At 41.9% G+C, this 27,601-nt stretch overlaps 1 protein-coding gene across 1 annotated transcript in view; it reads right to left on the reverse strand.

Annotated features, from left to right (window-relative positions):
- Window positions 1–8,693: 8,693 nt before the first annotated feature.
- The window catches only part of ADAMTS9 (ADAM metallopeptidase with thrombospondin type 1 motif, 9), a 224,143-nt gene continuing 205,235 nt past the window's right edge, over window positions 8,694–27,601 (reverse strand). The window contains exons 38-40 of the mRNA XM_006862109.1: window positions 25,344–25,448; window positions 11,565–11,660; window positions 8,694–8,858 (exon numbers count right to left, since the gene is read on the reverse strand). Of these exons, the coding sequence (XP_006862171.1) occupies window positions 11,571–11,660; window positions 25,344–25,448 (195 nt within the window). The 3' untranslated portion in view covers window positions 8,694–8,858; window positions 11,565–11,570. The remainder of the gene's footprint in view (window positions 8,859–11,564; window positions 11,661–25,343; window positions 25,449–27,601) is intronic.

A 27,601-nucleotide genomic window follows, 5' to 3' on the forward strand; every position in this document is an offset into this window, starting at 1 on the left:
TATGCATGCCTTGCTAGATCATCTGTGAAAGAAGAAGTGGCAGACTTAACAGTGTGATGGCCTAGATTGAGCCCAAAATGTGAGGATCTCTCTCACTGTCTGCTGGTGACAGCAGACTGTTTCCCATGGCTGGTCATTGGCGGCAGGTTTTCAAGTTGACTCACAGCTTTGTTGGTAGTGATGGAAGTTTGGAAAAGAAAAATGCCTTATCACCTGCTTAAGCCACAGCACAGCCCTCCCTGCTTTATTCCTCTTAATGGTACTTATCAGCCAGTTCCTAGTGAAGCAAACAGTTAACATGGCTGTTAACCAAACGAGTGAAGGTTCAAATCTACCCATGTGCACCTCAGCAGAAAGAGCTGGTAATCTACTTGTAAGAAATCAGTCACGGAAAACCCTATGGGGCACAGTTGGAGTCTGAAACACCTAAAGTATGACTTGACTCAGAGATGACACAATGGTACCTGGTTATGGTGCTTATCACTATCTGACACATTATCTTTTACCTGCTCTTTATTACTTTTGTACCAATTAGAAGAAAAAGGGAAATCAACACCCAAGGGAAGAGAACAACAGCACATATGGCAGCTGTGAAGTATGACATTTCTTGGCATGCTGGGAATAACAGGATGTGCCATGATGGCAAATGAAATGCCTATTGTGTGGAAAATGTAATCAGACTTTATGCAGGGAGAAAAATGCAGAATTCTATACTTGTTTATTTTCTATTTTCTCTCTCTTTTGTCACTACTGAAGAAACCTTGGTGGTGCACCAGTTAAGCTCTCACACAGGGTGTGACAGTCTGCTCCCATGAAGATGAAAAGCTTGGGAGAAAGGATCTAAGATAGCTCCCTACTGAGACACATGACATCATCCCTCCACAACCAAGACCCGAGAAACTAAATGAAACAGATACAGATGATAATGCTGGAACCCTGAGCATAAAATGAAAGAATAAAGAATTAAACACTGACTGAAAGAAGCTTAATGACAACAGCAAATGAGGAAAGATATGGATGGGAAGTATCCTGCCAGTTTGCCTGGCACAAGGTTGCCATTTTGAATCAATGCGAGCAGTGTTCTTCAGTGAAGAGCGCAGGACAGCAGTTTTCCAGAACCCCAATAAGACAGGGACACAGTGCAGACCAATCTGGACTGAAGCAATGTGAACAGAACCTGAGTTAGATCTGAGGAAGGAAAGTTCAGGAAAGGCGAGAACTCCAGAAACACAAGCAACCACAGACCAGGGAGGGGACCCTGTAAATAAGGATAGAACAATCACCAGTAGTAGTCCCTGCTTATTTGGAGTAGGGACTCACATGGAGGGGAAGGTGGAGGCTGGAGATGCTGAAATTTTGGTGGTCCCCTGCCCTTGCACTGACCAGGCAGGAATCAGATAATTGCTGCACTTGTCCAGGACTAACCAGGGGAGTCTGCTTACTTCCCTTTACTCCTACAACATCCTGGTGACCCGAGGTATACCCACTGCCCACCTCTGCCTGCCACAGGGCGTCGTAGCTCTGATCCTCCAGTGGCTGGTGGTGTGCTCCTGATGATTGTGTGCCACACACCTGCCATTTCCGTGGTTAGAGGTACATGCTTGTGCCTGCCTTCACCCTGTCGTACCCCTGACCCAGTATAATGCCAGCCACTTGCTCCACCCCTCCTGACCATAGACCCAACAGAGCTGCTGCTGGCCACTCTAGCACAACACTGACCACTCACCCTGACCCTTACACTCATGGGCCCAGCCAAGCAGGGCTGACCACTTGCCCTGCCCCTCCTGCCTGCTGATTCATCCTCTGTTCCCCTATCCAATAGGAAACTATCAGCACATCCTCACCAGCCAACCACACCCACCATGCCTGCTGCCTCACCCACTAGGGGATTGCCACCACCCACTCCTGCACCACTGATCAATGAAAGATGGCAGCCAACACCCACCTAGCTGTTGTCTGACCAGGGAACAGAGACCTGTGCCTATACTCCCACCCACTACCCCACCAAGACAGGTGGTGAATGCCGTGATGCTGCCAAACCAGCAACCAGAATAGGGTACCTGCCCCCATTAATCTGGATATATCAAAACAAAACAAGAACTCAGGGCAAAGCAAACCAACATACGATCAACATCACAAAGTCTTGCAGACAATAGGCAACTTCAAACAACATTAACAACCAGGAAAAGATGGCATGAGTAACTGTCCAAAGTACAGGGTCAGAAATCTTTCCTGAGGAAGAAATGGTAATGGAGCTGCCTGATAAGAAATGCAAATACATTACATTTAGGATCCTTTAACAGATTAAGAAAGAAATCAAGGGAAATACAGGCAAAACTCTAGAAAAAAATTAGGAAAGTATTACAAGAATAAAATGAAAAAAAAAAAGAAATTATACAAAAACAGCAACTAGAAATCCAGAATAGTAACACTGAAATTTCAGAAACAGCACTACAAACAGAAAGAAGAACTGAATCAACGGAAAAATGTATCAGTAAAACGGAGGACAAGTCCTTTAATGCCAACCTCTTAGAGGCACAATCAAAAAAAAGGTAAAGAAAAATGAAAACAGCCTAAGAGTTATGTGGGTCACCATCAACAGAAATAATTTGTACAGGGTAAGAATTCCAGAAGAGGAACAGACCCCCCCCCGAAAAAAATAGAATGGCACAGAAAACTGTCAAAGATTTGTTGGCAGAAAATTTCCCTAATATCATGGAAGATGAGAAGATATCCATCTAAGAAATTCAACTCACCTTAGATAGGATGGACACTTAAAAAAATTCACCAAGACATCATAATCAAAGTCTCCCCTTAAAAAAAACAAAAAACAAAAACACCAAGAAAGAATCCTGACTGCAGCTCAGGAAAAAGGAAATGTTACTTACGATGTAGAACAAAAAGGATTAAGCTCTGATTTCTTGGCAGACACCATGCAGACAACAAGGCAATGAGATACACATTTAAATGAGATACCATAAGAGAAAAAAAATGTCAATCAAGAATTAAATAAGCAGCAAAACTCCCTCAAATATGATGGTGAAATTAAAGCATTTTCAGATAAACAGAAACTAAGGAAATGTATGAAAATCAGAGTAACCTTAAAATTAACATTTTAAAATAAATTGACAGATTGCTGACAATTTCGAACAGCAACTTTAGATTATAACATTTTCATTCGGAAAATCAGCCAGTTAAAGAATTTTCAAACATAAAATACAGCTACCAGACTGAAAATAGGGAATCAGAGATGTCAGTCTGTGACAACAATTACATAGCAAAAAGAGGGAATAAATGGTGTAACAAAACAAAAATTTTGTAGCAAAACTTCCAAGTAGAGAGAAAGTCAAGATAGAATAGAATGTTTCAAACTTAAAATTCAAACCCAATCCATTTCCTTAAAACTGATTCTGACACAGAGAGATCCTATGTGGGTTTCCAAGGCCGGACATCTTTTTTTAAAATGTTTTATTGTGAATTATATGATAGTTTACATGGAAGAACTTTAGTTTTACATTCATTCCATTGTATATCATCTCACTGCCATGGTTCCAATCCCCTCCATGCATCATCAACCACCCAAAGGGTATATCCCAGAAACCCGCCCCCTACACTTTCCCCTCCTCCCCCCAGTTTTCGGCCCACAGTCCCTTTCCCTCTCTGGGTCCAAAGTCCCCAGTAGCTCCATCACTCCACGTCATCATCACTGTCTCTATCTCAGGCATCTCTGTTTCTCTGGGTAGGGTCCCGCTCTTAGCTCTTCTCCATTGATGGTCCCAGAGGCCTCTGCTCCTATCCTGGAGAATTAATTACTCCCTTCCTTGATACAAAACTTCCACCCTTGCATTTCCAACCCCCATAATCCATCCTGATAAGCATTATTCACTACAGTATCACGAGTTACCCATCTGTATCTCCTTTCATCAGCTCCGCCCAGACAGATTGAATAGTACCTACTGGAGATTCTGCTTTCCGCCATGCTCCCTAGCACCTGGTTCCCTCTTGAAAGCTTGTAAGCCAGTCACTTCTTGCCTTAGTAGTTCCCCCCTCCCCATTTGGGTATCCTATGTCCAAGCTGCCCTTTTCTGTCCACTCTGTGTGTGTGGGGTATGTGTGAATGTTTCTTGCTGTGAGGATTTGTTCCCTCTTTTGAGTCGCTGTTCCATAGGTATAGGTCAAGTTCATCAGACCTTATCAGCTCACTTTTTTTTCTTCTTCTTCTTTTTCCCCTCTTCTTTCCTCTCCTGGTTGATCTCCTATCATTCAGTCATCCGGTCCAGGTCACGTGGGTATCATCTGCAAGTGTGGGCGCTCCTGTGCATATGTCCTCTCTTCCCGTGAGCTGGTAGCTCCACTCTCCTCTTCGAGTCCTCCGTGGCCACGCCACTGACTCTGGGCCCAAGAGTCCCCAGGCCTCTTCACACTGCTTGCCAACCAGGTCCCCAACTGGGTCCAAAGAAGTCCACTGAACACCGTAGGGCTTAGCTTGCCACTTCATTGCTGCTTTTACCCCACTTCTCCCCATTGGTGAGGTGTGTGGTCACCAATCAGAGTGTGTATTTCCGTTGAGTCTCAATCTGGAAGGGGTTTTGCGTTGAGAGGACCTGGCCACTTGCCTTGATGTTTTCTAGGGAAGCAATTTGTTTGTTCTTGTAGTAACAGCCCATCTGCCAAGACTGGGAATCTTGAAGGAGCCAAAAGCCTTATTCTTACCCCGTGAAGCAGTTGTGGATCTGAACTGTTGACCTTGTGATTATCAGTCCAATGCTTTCAAACTTAGGGAGATAGAAATGAATTTCAGGGAAACCACAAAGAGAATTAATAAGTGTTATGCGTAGTGGTTACGAATCGGCTGCGAACCGCAAGGTCAGCAGTTCGAAACTACCAGCTGTTTCTCAGGAGAAAGATGAGGCTTTCTGCTCCTGTAATGATTTACAGCCTCGGAAACCCTGTACAGGGTCGCTATGAGTCAGCACCGACTCCACGGCACATAACAACAACAACAACATGACTAAAAAAAAAAAAAAAGAGGAAGAAAATCATAAAGTCTAAGTAAATACAAAAACAACAACAATGAAGGAAATGAAAAGGAAATCCATGAACAAATGAACTCAGCAAAGAAAAAGTACGTGGAATAAAGAACTCATTAGCACCAGTAAAAAAGAACAAAATGACAGCAGTAAATTCTTCTCTCTTGATAATTACATTGACTGTAAACGAACTAAACACAGCAGTCAAGGGAGAATGTGGCAGAATGGAGAAGAAAACATGACCCATCCATATGATGTCTGTAAGACACAAAGATAAATGTAAGTTAACAATCAAAAGATGGAAAATGGTATCAAGCAATCACCAAACTAAAAAGAACAGGAGTGGTAATTTGATTTCTGACAAAATAGACTTTAAGGCAAAACCCAGCATACGAGACAGGAAGTGCATTATATAATGATTAAAGGGTCAATCCAACAAGAAGGCATAACCATAAATATGCACCCACTGAAAGAGCCCCAAAAGACATAAAATAAACTTTTAAGTTTTTTAAAGATTTTTAAACGTTCTTTTAAGAATCAAAAAGAAAAACAGAGAACTCCACAATGATAGTAGGAAACTTAAACATACCACTTTTGATGAAGGACAGAACAGCTAGAAACTCCACAAAGTAAACAGAAAATCTAAACCACCACCAACTAACTTGATCTCACAGACATACAAAGGTATAAAAAAGAATTGCTACAAATCACTGAAACCTTATTAAGCAAAAATATCAAAATGTGAAGCTATTTCTCAAAATTTGCATAGACTTCTGAATGTGGTGCCTTCATCTCTTTAACCTTTGCCCCCCAAATTCTGTGATGCTTAGCTTGATACTATGTCCAAATGACAGTTCTGGCATTTTGGAGAGACTCAAATTGTGCTCATTTTCAACGTTCTTTGAGTTTGGGAGCAAAAAAGTTTGAAGGGGCAAGATCAGAGTTGTAGGGTGAATGAAGTAAGGTTCCCCAAATTCTCCTAGGATAGCTCTGACTTACTAACCTTGGAGAATAGGAAGATGCAGTGTTATGGTGGGAAAATGTTCCTTGGCACAATTTTTCTGGCCTTTCATTTTACACACCAGTTTTTCATTTTCTCAAATAAATGCCCTGTGACCATCCTGTATCCATTGAGAAAAATCTATCAAGATTACCTGTTTGAAATCACAAAAAAGTTACCATAATCTTTGAGTGGTTCTGTGGGCTAATGCGTCAGGCTGCAAAGTCATTTGAACTGCAAGATTGGTCCTTCAAACTCCTTGGAAACCCTAAACAGGGTTGCTACAGGCTGGAATCAACTTGACGGCACTTAACAACAACAACAACATACTCTTTGGAGCCTTCTGACCTGTCTCCCTGGAATGGAACTGACCCAGTAGATCCTCTTGGAAGTTAACGTTTTGACTGAGACTGTTTTTGAAGGTGCTCTAATGAGACTCAGGCAAGCCTATAACTGAAAGAAAGGCTTGCTCATCTGATTCCATAAAATGGTAGCCAATAAAACCCTATGGAGTTCTACTCTGTAGCATATAGGGTCACCACGAGCCACAATGGACACAACAGTAACTGATACCGGTCCTCGTTTATCTTTGAGTTGTTTGGAAAACTAATTTCCCATGACACCATCAGTCCACAGGGTAGAAACTACTGACACATGAAATTAATAATAAAGTCCAAAGATTCCACTTAATTAACTCTCCTGTTTGTTTGGTCATTAGTTTCCTGTCACACAGACAAGAGTTTCATGAGCTCTGGTAGCGTAGTGGTTACGAATTGGGCTGAGAACTGCAAGGTCAGAAGTTCGAAACTACCAGCTGTTCATGGGAGAAAGAAGAGGCATTCTGCTCCTGTAAAGATTTACAGCCTCGCAAACCCTGTGCAGGGTCGCTATGAGTCGGAACCGACTCCACGGCACATAACAACAACAAGTTCCAGTGTGGTGCTGCAGTATCAGCCCTGAACTGCAAAGCACAAAGTAGGCTGTTCAAATCCACCAACTGCTTCTTAGAAACTCTATAAAGGGTTACTATATAATTCTGAACTGACTCAATGGCACTTAACAACAAAACAATAGTTCCAGAAAAACCACTCCAACTGGTTTAGGTGATGAAAAAGACCAACCTTGGGGAGAGTCCGACATCATATCTGCCGCTACAGCAGCTTCTATAAATAAAATAAAGAAAAGCTACATTCTGACCCACACTAACAATTTTTAAAACTAGAGACATTTCATTCCACCTCAAATAAGAGTCCAGAAACCATGTGAAATACAAATGTGTGGATGTGGTCATGGTATTTATTCATTACATATTTCACAATGCATTAATATTGAGAATAACATTTATTCATACACTGCATATAACTTTTCTTGGAGCACTCTGGAGTTTATTGGTGGTTAGAGAATACTGCCAGGTGTTCCTCATTCTTTGGTTTTTGCAAATGGGCAGAGTTTCTCAAACCAAGCATCTTCTGTGGGCCTCTGGTGGTGACTTTCCTTCAGTCCATCTGGAAGGGCAAAACCAACATGGTTTTGGCACTTCCATTGTGAAAATAAGTTACAGAGTTTGGATCCATGGAAGATGAGAGAGACACTGGTATCTTGTACTCCATAGTTCATTTCTTCTCAAAGGCACCAATTATGACATCAGCTACAGATACTGACTGGGTCTCAGGCTTATGATCTGATGAGATGCCACATCGCTGGCTACTGCAAAAGGCCATTCTGAGGACTGGGACCTGGTTGTGAACTCAAGTGTGCTGGAGTGCTGAAGGGCCCCCAGCTTGTGCATCCTCTGTCTTCTCCTGGTAAGCTGGGACACTGTTTTAGATTATCTTGGCAAAATGGTGTGAGGAATCTCTTTCCCAATGTCTCTCTGTAACGGAGCTGCTTGGAGGACTCTCCACTTACCCGCAGGGAGACCAAAGCACCATGAATTGAATGAAGTAAAGCATATGATGATCACCAAGAACAAAGTCCAACTTCTTTCCGGAAGAGTTTGTCCCAAAATAAGGGTCTTGTTTCATCCAAGTGAGTCTATCCATTGGAGATGGTCCTTCCATTTCTCCCTTTTATTAAAAGTGTTTACATTTCTAAGTATGAAGATCACTTAAAATCATATATTAGCACCAAGTCAGCAATTTTTCCCAGAGATCACATGAGACTAAATACTTAATGTAATTAATAGTTGGTACAATCCGTGATATCACTAAATTACTTATCGGCTAATGATACTTTCCTAGAAAGGCCAAAAACACCCTTATATAACTCTCAAGTCTTGTAGCACCTTGATGGCGGCTAGGCTGGGTTTTTTTTTGTTGTTGTTGTTGTTAAAAATACAAACAAAACAAATTACAAAATGTTTTATAAAAAGTAACAATGAAACATTTACAGATAGAAAGTAAACACTAGTGTACCGTGATAATGAAGGATCACTTTCGTCATAGTACTACATATAATGTAGAGTACGTAAAATGCAGTGGACTGACTGCACGGGACAAAAGAACGCAAAGGCAGTCACAATAGGGTCACTTTACGTACAAAAATATTACATCACAATAAATAATTTCAAACATAAATATTAAACTTTACATCATTAGGATATTCCATACATATATACACACACATATATACAGGTGATATATATATGTGTGTGTGTGTACATATGTATCTATATGCATATTTACACAGGAACGTGTGTGCGTGTGCACACACACACATACACACACACGTACAAGTCCTCACACACACACACATGCACCCAAATTTAAGGTGGAGGTATTGCATTACTATCCTTCATCCATCCCATAATGGCTTCCTCTTCAGAGCACCTGAAAATTAAAAACAAGATTCAGGAAATAAAAACCTTTGCCTTAGATGCCTTAAATCAAGGGTTGGTCTAGCATACATTGTACTGTAAAGAATTTAGAACTTGTGTTTTATTAATAAACGGGAAATTCAGGGAAGTACAAAAAATATTATTCTTTAAAAACCATGAAATAAAACATAAGGAATAGAAAAATGTTTCAGTTGGCTAACAAAAAATGGAGTCCTGGTGTGGTGCTATGGGTTAATGCGCTGGACTTCAAAGTTGGTTTAAATTGCAATGTCAGTGATTAAAGCTCACCAGTTGCTCCTCAGAAACCCTCTACTGGGTGGGTATGGGTCAGAATTGACTCAATAATGCTTAACAAGAAAAATAAAATAAAGGCATAAAGTGGCTGGCTTATAAGTTTTCAAGACTATGCTTAGTTTCATAGCAAGTGGGTTTTTGTTGTTGTTGTTGTTAAGTGCCGTCGAGTTGGTTCCGACCCATAGCGACCCTGTATGGGGTTTCCAAGGATGTAAATCCTTACGGGAGTAGAAAGCCTCATCTTTCTCCCGTGGAGCAGCTGGTAGTTTCGAACCGCTGACCTTAAGGTTTGCAGCCCAATTCATAACTACTACGCCACCAGAGCTCCTTATAGCAAGGGGGTTAGGGAATAGTTTTCCTCTTGTCTAGATGAATCTGGTGAAAGCAAATGGGGATAGGACTCTTTTGATTCAATAGTAAGTAATTGTTATCATGATTAATTGCAATTGCCACAACTGTAAAGGTAGAAGGTGTGAAACAAAAAGGGGTGAGTAGTTAATCTTACATTCCAGGAACAGAGACATTTAGGACCATTTAGAGGGAAGAGCAAAGTCGGTGGTTCAAGCTCACCAGTCACTCCTCAGAAACCCTATACAGGGTCACTGTGGGTCAGAACCGACTCAATGGCACTTCACAACAACAATAGCAGAGGGAAGAACATGAGTGAAGTATGGGATCCTAACCAGAGAAGCAGCGGACACCAGAGATGGAAGAGGACGTGATGCCATATAGAGAGAGAACAGGTGAGGACTCTAGACCCATGGAATGAGAAAGGCTGTGTGCTAGTGGGCAGGAGGCTGGCTTACAAAACAAGCCCTTTGGTAGTTTAAACGAATATATATTTTCTATATGTGTGTGTACATCAAAAAAAAAAAAAAAAAAAGGAATAGAGGTAAATACTGTTTAAAATGATGATGCATGGAAGGAATTGTAATCATTGCAATGAAACCAAATATGATTGGTTGCATGCAAAACTGATGACCTGCCCTGTAAACTATCACTCAGTTTACAATAAAAGTTAAAAAAAAAGAAAAAGAAAAACATCAGAAGCCCCCCTCCCCTCCTTTGAGATAACTGCTCCCACATGATTAGTATATTTTCTTCTAATGACTGAGCAGGGGCACTGGCTTTGATTTAGGGCACTCCTGGGCTCTGCCAAAGGAATTTACTTTCACTTAGGCCCAATTGTGAAACGTGCATGATAACAGCACCACCTGGTGGTTTTGTTGTGATGATTCAATGCAATATGCCCATAAAGTACTTGGTGTGTTATCTGCCTGTCATATGATGGATGGGGCAGAGAAGCCCAGCTGTCATTGTGTCAACTCCCACTCACGTTGACCCATGTGTGTCAGAATACAACTGTGCTCCACGGGGTTTTCAATGTGCTGATTTCTCAGAAAAAATCATCAGGACTGTCTCCCAACGTGCCACTGGGTAAATTTAAACCACCAACCTTTTGGTCAGCCAAGCCAGTTGACTGCACCACCCAAGGGCTCTGACACAGATGCCTTTACTATAATCGTTATAATAGCGAGACTCCTGGGAAGTGTGTTTTAAAGGATACTCTGTGAGTCATGTGCCATGAAACTCCCTTGGGAGGCTGGTAAGATTACAGATCTCTGGGTCCACAGAGACACGATGCAGTAGCTTTTCTGGGGATGGAGCCTAGTGAGCAGTGTGTTAATCAGTTCTGCAGAGGAATCAGATGTAAGGACTAGGAGCTCACCCCAAACAAAGCACAGTGTGAACAGAGAGCTGCAGATGAACAGGAGAGAAAAAAGTATGGGAGAACTGGGCCAGCTTCAAGGTGCTCACAGTGGAGGGACCTAGTACCACCTAAAAAGAAAAGATAGGAGTGGAGCATGTCCAAAAGACCCGGGGTCTCTGCACTGTGAAGCTCCTAGAACAAGGAGAAGATTAATGCCATAACACATGGGGAATTCCAAGGAATGCTGGGCCTATAGATGCTGAAAGGGGACAAGGACCTTTCCCAAATCTGACACAGACAGAAAGCCTTCCTGGAGAGTTAGTGCGCTGAGTTTGTGCTCTGATAGCGCAGTGGTTATGAGTCAGGGTGGTAATCTCAAGATCAGTGGTTTGAAACTACCAACCGTTTGGCAGGAGAAAGATGAGGCTTTCTGCTCCTGTAAAGATTGATAGCTTCGGAAACCCTATACCAGGTCGCTATGAGTCGGAACCGACTCCATGGCACATAACGAACCAACCAAGCCTTCTAAACTGTGAGAAAATAAATTTCCATATGTTAAACACAAAAAAACAAAATAAAAAAGATGCTGCACAGTAATCCTTTCTGGGGTAAACTGACCCACCCATATTTGCCTAACCATTAGAAAACAGAATGTGAGACAGAATGAGGTACAGACAGAAGTGACAGACTTACCTTAAGCTATAAAACTCGCACCTCCAGGCCAGTGCCGGAGGATGGAGTGCATTTTCCACAGTAACCACCGCATTTCCCTACTACCCGGGTACCATCCTGCAAAGAAAAGCATCGTCTTAGTTCAACTAATGTCGTTAGGTCTTTGTTACACGCAAAACAGGTACGTTGTATGAACTTTCTGGAACTATCAGGCACTATTGTATCAACAGGGTCAACTATGAAATGAATCCGCTATAATGACTTGACCATCATCCATTTTGTGACTTGTGTCTTGGTCAGAAATAGAAGCTGAATACCCTGATTGTCCTACCATAAATCAAGATTAGAGGGCGGGGAGTATGGTAGATCTGCACAAGGTTGGTGGCGCAAGCCCAACAAGATTTACAGTCCTGGAACCATATATAGAGTCGCTATGAGTCAGAACTTACTCAATGGCACTTAAGAACAAGCACAAATCAAGAGGGATTAGTAGCCGTACCGTTTTAATCTAAGTTTTTACCACAGAACTGAGAATGAAATTTTTCTAAACAAGAACAGCTCTCAATAATGATATTGTTGTTGTTATGTGCGGTGGGGTCAGTTCCAACTCATAGCGACCCTGTACAGGGTTTCTGAGGCTGTAATTCTTTACGGGAGCAGAAAGCCTCATCTTTCTCCCATGGAACAGCTGGTAGTTTCGAACTGTTGACCCTGAGGTTCGCAGCCCAATTCGTAACCACTACGCTACCAGAGCATCTTCTCAATAATGAGAGCTGACCGCTTAATGCTTTTGGACATTACGTTTGGCTACCAACTTGATAATGTTTCTTAATAAATTCAACCTGAGATTAAAAAAGTAAAACTACATTTATAATCAAGACTAATACAATTCACTGCAATGACACTAAGGACTGTTTGAATCACCAGTGGATCAAAGTTAAAACACGAAGTTATATCATCATTCCATATAAACATACAGTAAGCATGTTTTCCAAGTTTAAATACAGCTCCAACAATATTTCTTGGATGTTGATACAAGTACATCAGAAATTTTCTTTTCAAATCCATTTAACCGTACAACTGAGGAGGACCATCTCGCTTTCAATTGGAAATGATTAATTTACAAAGGAATGACCGATAAAAGGAAAATATTAGGAGAAAAATCTCAAAAAAAAGTATAAACGCTTATCAAATGATGCATATGGTCAATGAAAACTATACGGCTGTGGGCTGGACTGACATTTGTGTTTGGAAACACCTAGCTGCATAAAAACACATTTTCAACGATGAAATAAAGATCACTTTGGAGCAGCATTAAATGATAAATATGTGTAATCAATTTTAGAAATGGAATACATTAATTAACTAAAACATATTCTCCCCAATAATACATTCTTCCTATTAACAGACCTGTATTACCAAAACATATATATTTTTTAAATTTAATTCAGTAAAAGTTTGTACAGGTTTATCCTACAGAGCCACTGCAATTCACCCATCCAGCTCAGTGTAGCAGTAAACACACATCGGTCGCACGAATGGATTAACTAATTTATGGAAAAGGCTGAAGTGGAAGTCCACTTTCCTTTATGACCTTAAAGCCTAAGATACTTACTATCCAGCCCTTTCCAGAAGAAGCTTGCCCTCTCTGTTGTACCTCTCTGGATTCACCTCACACTACTCTCTGCCCAGAACCTCTGGAAGTCTTTTGGTTGCTCTCCTCACATGGTCCTTAGAACAACAGGCCTTTGCACTCACTGTTCCTCCTTACCAAATCTCTTTTCTTTCTGCCTCTGTGTACAGGGTATCATCCCACCTTTTGCCTGAAAATTTCTTGAGAACACAGACCACTTTTCTGAGAAACCTTCCCAGCCAAGTTTCCTGCTGTATAGAGCCTCAAATTGAGTAACTGCTTCTGAGATGGCATGGCCAACGTTTTATTACAATCTCACACTTGCCAGCACCTACACAGTATTAAGATCATCTAGCGTAGTGGTTACGAATCAGGCTGCGAACCGCAAGGTCAGCAGTTTGAAACTACCAGCTGTTTGTGGGAGGAAGATGAGGCTTTCTGCTCCTGTAAAGATTTACAGCCTCAGAAACCCTGTACAGGGTCGCTGTGAGTCGGAACTGACTCCACGGCACAAACCACCACCACCAGTAAAAACCAGCTGCCATTAAGTCTATTCCCACTCATGTGTGTGTGTGTGTCAGCACAGAACTATGCTCTATAGTTTTCAACAGCTGATTTTTCAAAAGCAGATTGTCATTCTTCCAGGATACCTCTGGGTGGATTTGGCCCTCCAACTTTTTGATCAGCAGTCAAGCATGTCAACTGTTTGTACCACTCAGGGACTCCATAAGACACACGTTGTTGTTCAGTGCTACTAAGTTGGTTCTGATTCATAGCGACCGCGCGTAAGGTTTCTAAGGCTGTAAATCTTTGAGGGAGCAGAAAGCCTCATCAATTGTGCTCAGAACCACAGATTTTGTGGGTTGCAGTCAGTGCTTATCCTACAGAGCCATCACAATTCGCCCATTTGTTGCATGAATGAATGAACAAATTAATGGAAAAGGCTGCAGCGTTCCTTTCTGAACGGCCATTTAGATTGTGCTTCTAATTACTTCCCTAACGGACTTACCAGGAGTCCTGGTATGGTGACGCAGGATAATGCACTTGACCACAAGGTCAGAATGCGCCACAAGGATGGCAGTTCAAACCCACCAGCCACTCCTTGGAAACCCTATACAGGGTCATTATGAGTTGGAACTGACTCAATGGCGCTAATTAACAACAACTGACTTACCAGGCTGTGAACAACCCCTTGTTTAATTGTGGCATCTTATTCCAAGGCATACATTTATCATAGATATTTATGTTATTCCACTATTGGGAATAACATCCTGGTGAACACATTTGTGCCTACATTTCAAGACTGCACCATATGACCAAACTATGAAAGTCTCTTGCAATTTTATTTTTTCAAAAAAAGGACAGAAGAAAATTTGCTAGTTAAAAAAATAACAGAAAAAGAGTTTCTGACGATCTTAAAAATTCTGCATGCCTCTGACTGTGAGTAAGACTGAATTGGAAAAGTAATTTCTATCATCACACTCAGTCCTAGTTTTAGAGACCCACATTGGTAATGAAGTAAACCATGCTCCCACTAGCTGGATTTGGTAAATCAGTGTGGTCTTCTAGCCAGGAACCTTCTCACCAGGCTTAAGGGTAAGGCTGGTGGCCTTGGAAACTGAGAAAGTAGGGGTTTCTTTGGGATCACATGGAGACTAAGGTCCTTAGCTCCCCATCAGGTCTAGAAATAAACCCCATGACTCAAGTTTTAATCAAACAATTCACAGATCTACAAAAGGAACAATAACACTAGTGGGGCACGAACACCATAGAATAATTGTTGTTAAGTGCCATAGAGTCAGTGTTGATTCATAGTGATCCCTGTATAGGGTTTCCAAGGAGCCACTGGTGAGCTTGAACCACTGACCTTGCAGTTCAAATCGACTTTCCAGCCCAGAGCATTAACCTGTAGCACCACACCAGGACTCCATTTGAAATCAAAAGGGGAGCATTTACCCCAAGATCAAGTTTAGAAGGGGGAAGGAATGGACACAGAAAATACAGGGAGGAAGTAGGATAAGTGATGTTACATTGTGGGGACTGAAATCATGAAATCAATTACACAAAACACAATGTATAAGAATTGTTGTGAGCTGCTCTGTAAACCTTCACCCAATTTACAACAAATGCTAAAAAATATATACACACACACACACATATATAAACTACATATATATATATATATGTAGTTTATGCTCCACCCAAATTCTCACCTGACCCAGCAGAGGACACACCCTGAGACAGAATGCCTGGGACTTGTATTTAACCAGTTACCTTCAAGTCAAATCTGACTCATGGTGACCCTGTGTGTGTCAGCTCAGAACTGTGCTCCACAAGGTACTCCGTGGCTGTGTTTTTCAGAAGTAGATCACCAACTCTTTCTTTAGAGGATTTGAACCTCCAACCTTTGGGTTAGCAGCCAAGCACATTGGCCCTTTGCACCACTCCAGAGCTTGTATTACAGCTTAAATAACCTCTTTAAGCTTTAGTTTCCTCAAAGATCTAAAAAATGGGGAAAATTATAGTCTCCATTCTACTTGGTTTACTGGAAATGAGATAATGCATTGAAGATGCTTACCATGGTCTAATGTACTTATTCAATAAACGTTAGCCATTATTTTTAGAAAGTCATTTAATTTTTTTTTCTTTCTATCATAGCCTGTCCTCATGATGATAAGGAAAAATCTGGGTAATTATAAAGTTACTGATACTGGCCTTTGCAATACTCATGCTTTGTCATTAATTGGGGCTCTGTTCATTTCAATCTTAGATAAAAGCTGAGCTAAAATATACCGTTTTCAGTACAGAATGAAAAAAGTCACACTGAGCAAACCAACATTATAAACGTGATTGTCATGGAAACAATGCCTGTTTGAGAAAAAAAGGTGTTTTCCAGCATTCACGAACAATAAACCACTAATTGTAAATCATTTTTAGTTTTTCTTTAAAGCATGCCTTCTAAGAAGCTTTTTTCAGTGAATAATCTGTTCTATTAAGTATAGTTTATATTTCCTATTTTCCACTAATTCTGACACCTTTGTAATTCTGACATATGAGTAGGGCAGTTTGACTTACGATTTGGGAAGGCCAGCACATCTTTAGATGACAAGTGTTCATCTTTATTTAGAGCATGCCAGTGGTAGAAAAGTACTCATAGCTGACAAGGGGGGTGGGGTGTGGAACTTTGCTAAGCATTTTGCTCCCCCAAATCCCATGTTAGAGTAAAAATCATGCTTCAGTAAAATTTACTCTGATTGTCCTTGACATTTCTAATAAAATATAGTATCTATATTTGTTTTTAAATACAGCCCTGATGTTGTTGTTATTAAGTGCCGTTGAGTTGGTTCTGACCCATAGCGACCCTGTGTAGGGTTTCCAAGGAGTGACTGGTGAGCTTGAACCATCGACCCTGCAATTCAAACCAACTTTGCAGTCTAGCACATTAACCCACTGTGCTACACCAGGACTCCAAATACAACCCTAGAAAGGTACATAGATATATAAATACACTACTGTTGTCTTGTTAGTTACTACTTGTGCCCACCTTACCTATTGTTGTTGTTGTTAGGTGCCACTGAGTTGGTATCAACTCATAGTGACCTTATGCACAGAAGAAGAAAACACTGCCCGATCCTGGGCCAACCTCATTACTGGTGCCACGCTTGAGTCCATCGATGCTGCCACTTGGCCAATCCATCTTGTTGGGGGTCTTCCTCTTCTTCTCTGACCCTCCACCTTACCAAACATGATATCCTTCTCCAGCGACTGGTCCCTCCTGACAATATGTCTGAAGTATGAGAGATGAAGTTTGGCCATCTTGACCTCCAAGGAGCACTCTGGCTGCACTTCTTCCAAAATGGATTTATTGGTTCTTTTGGCAGCCCATGGCACTTTCAATATTCTCCTCCAACACCATAACTCAAAGGCATCAATTCTTCTACAGTCTTCCTTATTCACTGTCCAGCTTTCACATGCATATGAGGTTATTGAAAATACCATGGCTTGGGTCAGCCGCACCTTAGTCCTCAAGCTGACATCTTTGCTCTTCAACACTTTAAAAGGTCTTGTGCAGCAACCTTACCTATGCACAGGATGAAACACTGCCTGACCTTATGTCATATTCACAATGTGGTTTCCCTAGTTTCACTGTCCATCAACTGTACCAAATTCGTTGTTGTCCTTTTCTAGCAATCGGTTTTTTTTTGGATGATGTGTCCCACATAAGCAAGCTGAAATCTCGTCATCTTTGCTTCGAAGGAAAATCATGGATGAAGTGAGGCTGGTTACTTGATTCTTCCAGGATATTCAATATTCTTCACCAACAACGATAGTGTGAATACATCAATTCTTCTTCTGTCTTCATTTTTTATGATCCAACTTTTACATGCATATCAGGTGATGGATAAGACCATAGTTTGGGTCACATGCATCTAATGCAGGTATTCCTTACTTTTCAAGAGTTGCTTTAGGTCACTCTGTTTTTACGAAGAAACACATTAGGAATTTTTTTTTCCCTAACTGAAAGAAACCTGAAGAGGATTTTCAATTTTGTGAACAAAGGCTCACTATGTGTTTGCTGTGAGCCTTTAAGAGGCGGTGTGAACCTCAGAAGCTCCTTCCTCAGAAACTCTACCCAGCATCTCAGCAGCAACCTGTGTCTGTAAACACTGCTTAGGCTATGTTAGGTTTCTCTGTCACTTGGTAGGTTAATTTTGGGTCTGAGAGTGCTCAAAAACTTTTAGATATAACGTAATGGTAATTGCTTCTTTGCTTTATGTATTTTGGCTCATCAAAGGTTTCCACTTGCTGACAGATAGGGAAACCTGTGTATGTATTCCAGCCCTCTGGAATGCTGATTACTGAAATCAGAATAAAGTCGATTCTAATTCATGGAACCTCACATGTCTCAGAGTAGAACTAAACTCCATAGGAGCTTCAGTGACTGATTTTTTTAGAAGTAAATCACCAGGCCTTTCTTGCACGTCACCTGTCTGGTTAGCAGCTCAACGCTCTAACTGTTTGCACCACCCATCTGTAGGTAGACTAACGACTGTTACACTGATTCCGAAGGATGGCAGCCCCACATGCTACAGAGCACAACTGTTCTGTAGCGTTTTCCAAGCTGTAATCTTGATGGAAGCAGATTGCTAGGTTTTCTTCACAGGGTGGATTTTGTCAAATTATCTGGTGTTTTAGGTACACTATGGTGGAAGTAGTATTTGTGAACCTCTATGTAGGACCAATAGATCTGTGTTGGAAGAAGTGCAGCCAGAGTGCTCCTTAGAGGCCAAGATGGCCAAACTTTGTCTCTCATACTTTGGACATATTGTCAGGAGGGACCAGTCGCTGAAGAAGGATATCATGTATGGTAAAGTGGAGGGTCAGAGAAAAAGAGGAAGACGCCCAACGAGATGGATTGGCCAAGAGGCAGCATCAATGGACTCAAGCATGGCAACAGTAGAGAGGTTGGGCCAGGATCGGGCAGTGTTTTGTTCTGCTGGGCATAAGGTCACTATAGGTCGGTACCGACTTGATGGCACCTAACAACAATGACAAATGTAGGACTTTCAAAAAAAATTACATAGTAATTAAAGAAAAAGAAAAAAATTTAAAAAAGGGATTCTTTTTAGTCACTAATAACGATGTAATTCAATGTAGATTTTACAAAACAATTCAGTTTATATTCTTATCATCTAACATTTAACCAATTCACACTGATACTTGTCACATATTGTTCTATAATAAAATCAATGACACACATTGCTAAGGATGATTTTGTGTGGTGTGGTACTGGAGGAGGGAGCTCCACTGTGTGTGTGTGGGTGGGGGGGTGCAACACACTGGATCACACCAATCTTAGAGAAACTACTGGGGCTGCAGTCTTCTTTTTGCCTTTTACAGAGAGAACCAAGCAGAGGAGAAATTCATTAAGCCCTGAACCAAACAGGTATAGCCAAAGCATTTATCTAGAAGTGCATCCCTGGACCAAGGGAGCATCCCTCATGACATGGGTGAGGTGGGGCCCTTGTGGATAAAGTCCCCAGGGAGCTGTGTGGTGCTGAGCAGGTTCAGGTCAGCCTCACTTGGCCCACTCAGCTATCCTTCAATGAGCCATCTCAAGCAAGTTCACTTTCGTAGTTACTTTGGCTAACGTCTAAAACCTAAGTCAAGTCTCAGGGCTGTATAAATGCTTTAACGTTAATAAGTGGTTATCAGTTGCCAAGCACATTGAGTTTCACTCATAGTGACCCCGTGTGTGTGAGTGGACTGTACTCCACAGGGTATTCAATGACTGAGTTTTCCGAAGTGAATCACCAGGCAGTTCTAAGGCACCTCTGAGAGGATGTGAAACTCCAAGCTTCTAGTTAGCAACTGAGCGCATTAGCATTTGGTACCATCCAGGGACTCTGGGACTTGCCCTACAACCTTAACTGCTGCTGCATGCCATTGGTTTGGTTCCAATGCAGAATGACCCTGTAAGAGCAGAGTAGAACTGCCCCACAGACTTGCCAAGGCTGCGAATCTTTATGGAATCAGACTGCAACATCTTTCTGCTGTGGAGTAGCTGGTGGATTTGAACCATTGACCTTTCACTGTGCAGTCAATTGCTTAAGCCACTGCATGGCCAGAGCTCCTAACATTAATAGGGAACACTAATTATGTTCCTGCTATTGCCATACAAACAGCTGGACATCATCGTATCATGAATACATCACAAGAACGTCATGAGCCAAACACTACCACAATCCACTGTGGCCCCCCCACAAGTTAAATAACTTTCTTAAGGTGACAGAATTAGTCAGTGGCAGACACAGGAATCCAACTTGGACCCATGAGCCTAATTCTGTAGTAGTACAAGGGGAGAGCAGCGCGGGAGGACCCACCCACAAGCCAGTAGCTGAGGGGTGTTAGGAAGGGGTCTTACAGACAGAGAGCACAGCCCTGCTCTCATGACAGAATTTGGACCTTTAGCCTCCAGAACTGTTTAAGAAAATAATTTTTTGTTCTTTAATGATATTACTTAAATTATTTAGTATCTTAAATATTTAAATAGTATAATTCTTTAAAGCAATATCACTTTGTGGTGTTTTGGAAATCTTAGGAAACTAAGACACCTTTTAAGATTTTACCTCATTTCTGCCTTTGCTGTCTAAACTCCCTGCTATCAGGAGAGCTGGAAGGAATAAGATCCAGTATATGTAAATTATCCAATAAATAGTAGGTAGAGTGTTAGGATGCTAACCACAAGGCTGTCGGTTCAAATCCACCAGCTGCCGTGCTGGAGAACAATGAGGCCATCTGCTCTCATAGAGATGAACAGTCTCGGAACTCAAAGGAGCCCTTCTACTGTGTCCTACTGGGTGGCTACTAGCTGGAATTGATTCAATGGTGGGGGATTTGGCTTTTTTTTGTTTGTTATAATTATGGCATCCCTAGGTGGTACCAACAGTTAAGTGCTTGACTACTAGCTGAAAATGGATAGTTCAAACCTGATTAGAGGCATCTCGGAAGAAAAGCCTTCTTCCAAAGGCCTTGAAAACGCTATGGACCAGATCTCTCTGACACTTGGGGCCCTACGAGTCAGAATCGACTCAGTGGCAACTGACATCCACAACAGTACAATAATGCCATGGACTCAACAATGAACTTGACATTGAGACCACTTTGATCAGTTCTGCCCTGGGGAGTGGGACAACACTTCTCTCTTCCACGTGGGACTGAGGATGCAATTTCACCTTGGATGACTAGAGCTTTCCTTGCATTTTGCTTGGAGAAAACGTTTTATTGCCAAGCAGGTTTAGAAAACTGAGGTATTCATTGCGTTTTCTCTTCTGTGCCTCTCAGCAGAAAAGCAAAAGAATATGAAGACTGATGATTTGAGGCCCAAATCAAAGCAAGGCAGTTTTGAAAGGGCAGTATAATAACTGAAGGAGTCTCAGACCCTCAGGGTTAAGATGGTGGAAGGTAACAAGTGGGAGGAGAATACTGTGAAATTCTCCAAAGTGTGTTCCAAGGAACACTGAGTATATGGTGAAATTCAAAGGTGTAACTTTGAAAGTGGAGTTGCATAGATGGTTTAGTTTAGGTCTCTTTTCAGAATGTAGTTTCATACCAGGGGCATCAGCTAAATGCTCCTGGTCAGAAACATAACTGGTTAAACCCTATCCCAAATCAACAGGTAATGCTAATGCACTCTCAAGTTTGAGACACACTGGTTAAGGGAAAGGAGCCCTGGTCTGCACTGAAACATAAGGTAGTCAGTTTAAACCCACCAGCTACTCCACAGGATAAAGATGAGACTTTCTGCTTTTATAAAGATACGTTATAACTGATGTTGTTCTTCTTAAGTGCCATTGAGTCGATTCCGACCCATAGCAACCCTGTGTAGACAGGGTTTCCAAGGAGCAGCTGGTGAGCTTGAACCACCGACCTTGCAGCGCAAACAACTTTGCAGTCTGATGCATTAGCTCGCAGCACCACATCAGGACTCCCTTATAAACATAACGACCCTGTTTTGGAGTTTAAAGGAGTCCCAGTATGGCGCTGTGGGCTACTGTACCAGACTGCAAAGCCCTTTCAACTGCAAGGTTGGCGGTTCAACCTAACCAGCGGCTCCTCGGAAACCCTATACAGGGTCACTATTGGTCAGAATCCACTCGATGGCACTTAACAACAACGTAAAGATATAAGGCCTTTAAAATCCCAAACAGGGTCTTTATGTATCAAAATTGACTGGGTAAAAGTGGGTTTGGGAATTAGGAGAATGTTGGTTTAAACAAAGTCTCTCACACACAGGTCACTTAACAACAACAAAGTATGCTAATGTTTCCTGTGCTTCCTCAGGAAGGAAATAAAATATGCAGTGTTTCCTACATATCTTGGTCAAGGAGCATGCCCAGGAGAGCCTGCCCTGTGGACCACACTCTGGTCAGATTCATAAACCTCCAGGCTGCTGTGAGCAGGAGATTGCTCAATCCTGGCTCCGAGGTGGTATTTCATAAGGACTGAGATGCCTGGCATCTCCTTGAATTCCATTTTGAGCTCAGGTTCTCTGAGCTGTCAAGGAGCAGTGAAATGGATTTTAAAAATGATAATGCTGACAAACCATTGTGAACCAGTTTGCTCCTGCATAGGCCACTTTCTCAAAAGGAAGCTACCAGAGCAACTTGGTAGGGTAGTGACAATCCTCTCCACAAGGGGGCGCCCAAGGCTGGGATGATTCTGTTTCTGGTGCTGAAAGCTACACTTGATTCTGTGAGCTCAAAGAGAATTGCAATTTTAAGTTTTGCAGTTTACATAAATGGCTGGCTACATAATCAAACTTCATGTCTAACCACAGTTTGAATGGTTAGATTTTTGTTGTTGTTGTTCCTCTGAGGCACTGAAACATAATATAAGGATGCTGGAGGATGAGGTATAGGGGAAGAACACTGTAATTTGGGGGCACATTCTAAATATTCCCTTGATACATGCAAAATATTTAACGATTTACAAGCCATTAATATGGCCATGTAATGAGATCTGAGGTGTGTTTTTCAGCTGCCCATACATAGGGTTCTCTTGGCTGTACTCTTTATAGGAGCAGATAGTGAGGCCTTTCTCTTACAGAGATGCTAGGTGGGTTCACACTGCTAACTCTGTGGTTAGCAGCCAAGCGATTAACTTTAGTGCCTCTAGGACTCCTTAGATGTGAGGTAGTTGATGGAGGGAAAAGGCAGTGAATTTCCTCTCAAATTTAACATTTCTAAATATATATATATTTATATATGTATATATACATGTTGTTGTTATGTGCGTTGGAGTCAGAACCAACTCATAGAGACCCTGTACAGGGTTTCCAAGGCTGCAAATCTTTATGGGGTATAAAGCCTCATCTTTCTCCCACGGAACAGCTGGTAGTTTCTAACTGCTGACCCTGAGGTTTGTAGCCAGATTCATAACCACTATGTTACCAGAGCTCCTTATGTGTGTGTGTGTGTGTGTGTATGTGTATATATATATACACACACAGACATATACACATACATATATATACACATATACATATATATTCAGAAATGTTAAATTTATATATATATACACACACACACAAATATATATTTGGAGAGAGAGACCTGGTGTGAGTTAATACACTGTACTGCAAAATCAGTTTGGACTTCAAGGTTGGTGGTTCAAGCTCATCAGTCACGCCTTGGAAACCTTATATAAGGTCACTATGGGTCGGAACAACACAAAGGCATGTAACAACAACCCCCCGCCCCCGACATATATATATATAGAGAGAGAGCATAAGTGCACCCTGGTGGTGCTACAGGGTAAGCACTGGACTGATAACCGCAGTTCAAACCCATGAGCAGTTGTAAGGGAGAAAGATGAGGCTTCTTTCTGCTCCCACAAAGAATCACAGCCTCCAAACTCTACACAGGGTTACTATGAGTTGGAACTGACTTATGGCCCTGGGCTTGTTGTGAGTTGTTTTGGAGAGCTTTTTCTTTGATGTAAGTATGCCTCAAACTTTGCATGTGTGAGACAAATTAAGACTTTGTTGTTTGCTGTTAAGTGCCAATGAGTCAGTTCCAACCCATAGTGACCCTGCTTAGGGTTTCTGAGGAGAAGCTGGTGAGCTTGAAATGTCTACCTTGTGGTTTAAATCGACTTTGCAGTCCAGCGCATCAACCCACAGCACCACACCAGGACTCCGTACAAAGAATAAGAGTACTTACATTTTAAAAACGTATTTATTTATCTGAAATTCGATTTTAACTGGATGTCTGTATTTTCAATTGATAAATATGGCAATCCTATGTAAAATATTTCTACCTAATCTCTTTTTGTTCCCTGTTAGGGTTTGATTTATGTCTCCCAGAATGTGTGGGAATCCTGACCGTGTTGGATGTAATCCATTTGAGACTGGGGTTTTCTTTGTTTTGTGAACAGTCCTGTCTGCTTAGTGTGAATTCTAATCCTAACCACTTCTGGCTCTTCTGAGTTTTAAGGAGCAGTATTGGCAGAGAGTAAGCAAGCACCAAGAGAGGTGGGGAAGACAACAGAAGCTGAGACAAGGAGCTTTCCCCAAAGCCTAAAGAGCCTTCCCCTACAGCCAGTACCTTGAATTTGAACTTTGAGCTTCCTAAACTGTGGAGAAAATAAAGCTGTTCTTTAAAGACCCACTTGTATTTCTGTTAAAGCACTACTTAACTAATTTAACTAAGACATTTCTGAGGAGACCCCATGGCAGGTGTCGGGACTGAGATAGGACTGCGAAAACAGTTCATACTCCAGGAAGTTTTCCCTTTTTCCACAATCAGGGTCCCACCTGACATCCTCAGAACATCTGTGGAAAGTCTATGTGTCAGAATCACCCAAGGACACTTCAGTTCCAAACTGTTCTGCGTCCCACTCCTCAGACATTCGGATCAATTCAACAGGGAGAGACCCGGGCACTTGTGTTGGAAAGTTCTCCCGGTGATTCTAACAGGGACCCAGACAGAGAAACAGCGTACGTACCAGTGCTTCTCAATCTGCACTGAGCATGTGAGCCGTCTGGGGACCGTGTTAAACAATGTGACTCAGTAGGCCAGGGGTCCCAAATCCTACACTTCTAAACAAATTCCTGGGTAACACCCATGGTCTAGGTGGTGGATCACATTTTGAGCAGCAATATTTTAGAGAAAAACTGATTATCATCAAACTTGTATTTCTATAATTCTAGAAATTCCAGCTGACAAATTGTTGCTTCTTTTCTGCAGCCCCATTTGTATTTCAATTTCTCTTGAAACAAGACAAAAGAAATCCTCTTCCCTAAGTCCAACACAAGAAAATCACATGCTGGCTTAATTACACGATGTCTGAGCCGAAGACTCACTGAGATACTTCTAGCTGCTTTTAGCTTCCTGGTTAGACAGTCCATCTAATTACTTAGACGGTTCATTTGTTTACATCTTTTGGCAAAATCCACCAGAAGTTAAGGCAAGAATCAAGGGCCTGCTCTCCGCATACCACTCACTCACACACACTTCTGCCTTCAATCCATTCCCTGTGTTTACTCCCTAACACATTGCAAGCAAAGCTGTCTGAAGTGATTTAAAAAAAAAAAAAAGCACATTCATTCCTTCTGCACCATCATGTAGTTATTAAAACCAACCCCAACCAAGCCATAACCTTACCGGTGACTTCTTAATGTCAGAGACAGCATAATTCCCTTGTGATATCCATCGGGCAGATTCTGTTAAAGACAGGCCGGTTCCATAAAGGTTAATACTGAAACGACCCTGAAGTAAATGACCAATGAAAAAGATTTTAGTTCATGTGACATTCCAGGCAAAGAAAAGACACAACTATGAACGTTACCATGGAAATCAGAAGGGTATCAGGGATATGTTATTGTTATTAAGTGCTGTTGAATCGGTTCTAACTCATAGAGACTCTATAGAGGGAGAGGGTCTCCAAGGTGCAGGTGATGAGTTTGAACCACCGACCTTGTGGTTCAAACTGACCTCGAGGTCAAATGTTTATCATATGACTCCACACCAGGACTCTTTATTAATTCTAAAAATAGCTAATTATTGTGTTGTGTCCCCCCCAGCCCAGCCTGACACTTTACATCTCATTCATCCTCACAAGAACTCAACGAAGGGGCATTCTTTACAGATGAGGAAACCAAGGCCCTGTATAAGTGATTAATTTCTATAGGGATACAGGAGTGCTGGTGACACACTGGGTTAAGCATTGGGCTGCTCACTGTAAGGTCAGTAGTTCAAATCCACCAGCCACCCCAAGGAGAAAGATGAGGAATTCTGCTTTTGCAAAGATTTAGTCTCAGAAATCCTAAGGAACAATTCTACTCGGTCCTTAGAGACTCACTATGAACTGGACTTCGATTCACTGGCTGCGGGTTTGCGTTTTGTGGGCTTTGTATTTGTTAAGTTTCTGTGAGTCAGTTCAGACTCAGGGTGACCTGTATAGGGTTTTCAAGGAGTAGCTGGTAAGTCTGAACCAAAGACTTGGCATTTCAAACTGACCTTTTGGTCCAGTGCTGATCTTACAGTGCCATAACTCCACTCACAAATGCCTGACTTCTAAGTTTCCACCACTGTTATTCCGTCTCCCTGAAGCAACAATCCTGATGCTGTTCATAATTATGAGATTCCTTCAGGAACAAAATGCCACAGTAATTTTTCTAACAAGATCTTGCTGCCAAAGCTTCCCCACTTCAAACTCCCTGTGGGAATCAGCACATCACAATGAAGCACAGCAGGGAGGGACTTCAAAAAGGAGGTGCTGTCTGCTGACAGGCCAGCAGAGGGCACACTTAACCTGCTCAAGGCCTCCTGGGCAGGGGCAGCTTCTTTCAGGCCGATGGAAACAAGATCTCCCAAAGGGCATAAGAATTCCTTTCAAAAATATGGCCTCGGGTGTTTAGGTATTTATTTAACAGCAGAGGGTCCAGGAGAGAGATCCTCTCTTTTTCCATGTGTCTTTTTTTCTCTCATGCTGAAGTGGAAGACACTTCTGACTGCCTGAACATCTTCACTGCAGGCAGTCTCCAGATTAAGGACAATCCACGCTTGCTCTTTAATGTGATTATGCGCCATGGAGTCGGTTCCAAGTTATAGAGACCTTGTACGGAGTTTCTAAGGCTGTAAATCTTTACAGGAACAGAAAGCCTCATCTTCCTCCCTCTGAGTAGTTGGCAGATTCAAACTGCTGACATTGTGGTTAGCATCCTAACTTGGATCCTACTAAAATACCAGATCTCCTTCAATGCTGTGTAAATGGGCTCTCACTTGGAAACGACTGAACCAACTGCTACTCATAACAAAAATCTCCATCACAGTCACCTTCATTTGCTGCATGTGCACAGCTTCTACGTAACTGACAAGGCTCGAAACCTTTTCATGCACTAAAGGAAGGCAGACAATCTTATGCAACTGTTCTGACGGGCCTACAAATTCAACTTAAAGACTAAAAAAGATGGACTGCCTGTACTCCGCGGGAACACTTTGGGAGTTAAAACGCCCATGGTGATTGTGCTCTCCCTGAATGTTCCAGTCTTTGTCAAAATAGTCTTTGATAAAGCAAGGAGGAGATTGATGACACAGATGTGTGTAAATTCACCTCTGTCACATGACTGCGACTCTGTGGGATTAGCATAAGATTGGAAGTACAAACCCACCAGCTGCTCCTTGGAAACCCTGGATTCAGGATCGCTATGAGTCTAGTTGACTCAGCAGCACTTAACTACAACAGTACATGATTAGGTCCTGAGCAGCTTTTTTGGCCTCTCAGAACGTCAGTTTGCCAATCTTTAAAATGGAAGCTAATACAAGTACCTCCCTCAAGAGCACTGTTTATTAAGTGCTGACAAGTTGGTCCTGACTCAAAGTGACCCCATATACAGTTTGTTGTTATTGTTAAGTGCCAG

Source organism: Chrysochloris asiatica, unplaced genomic scaffold, assembly GCF_000296735.1.
Source record: "Chrysochloris asiatica unplaced genomic scaffold, ChrAsi1.0 scaffold00046, whole genome shotgun sequence".
NCBI lineage: Eukaryota > Metazoa > Chordata > Mammalia > Afrosoricida > Chrysochloridae > Chrysochloris > Chrysochloris asiatica.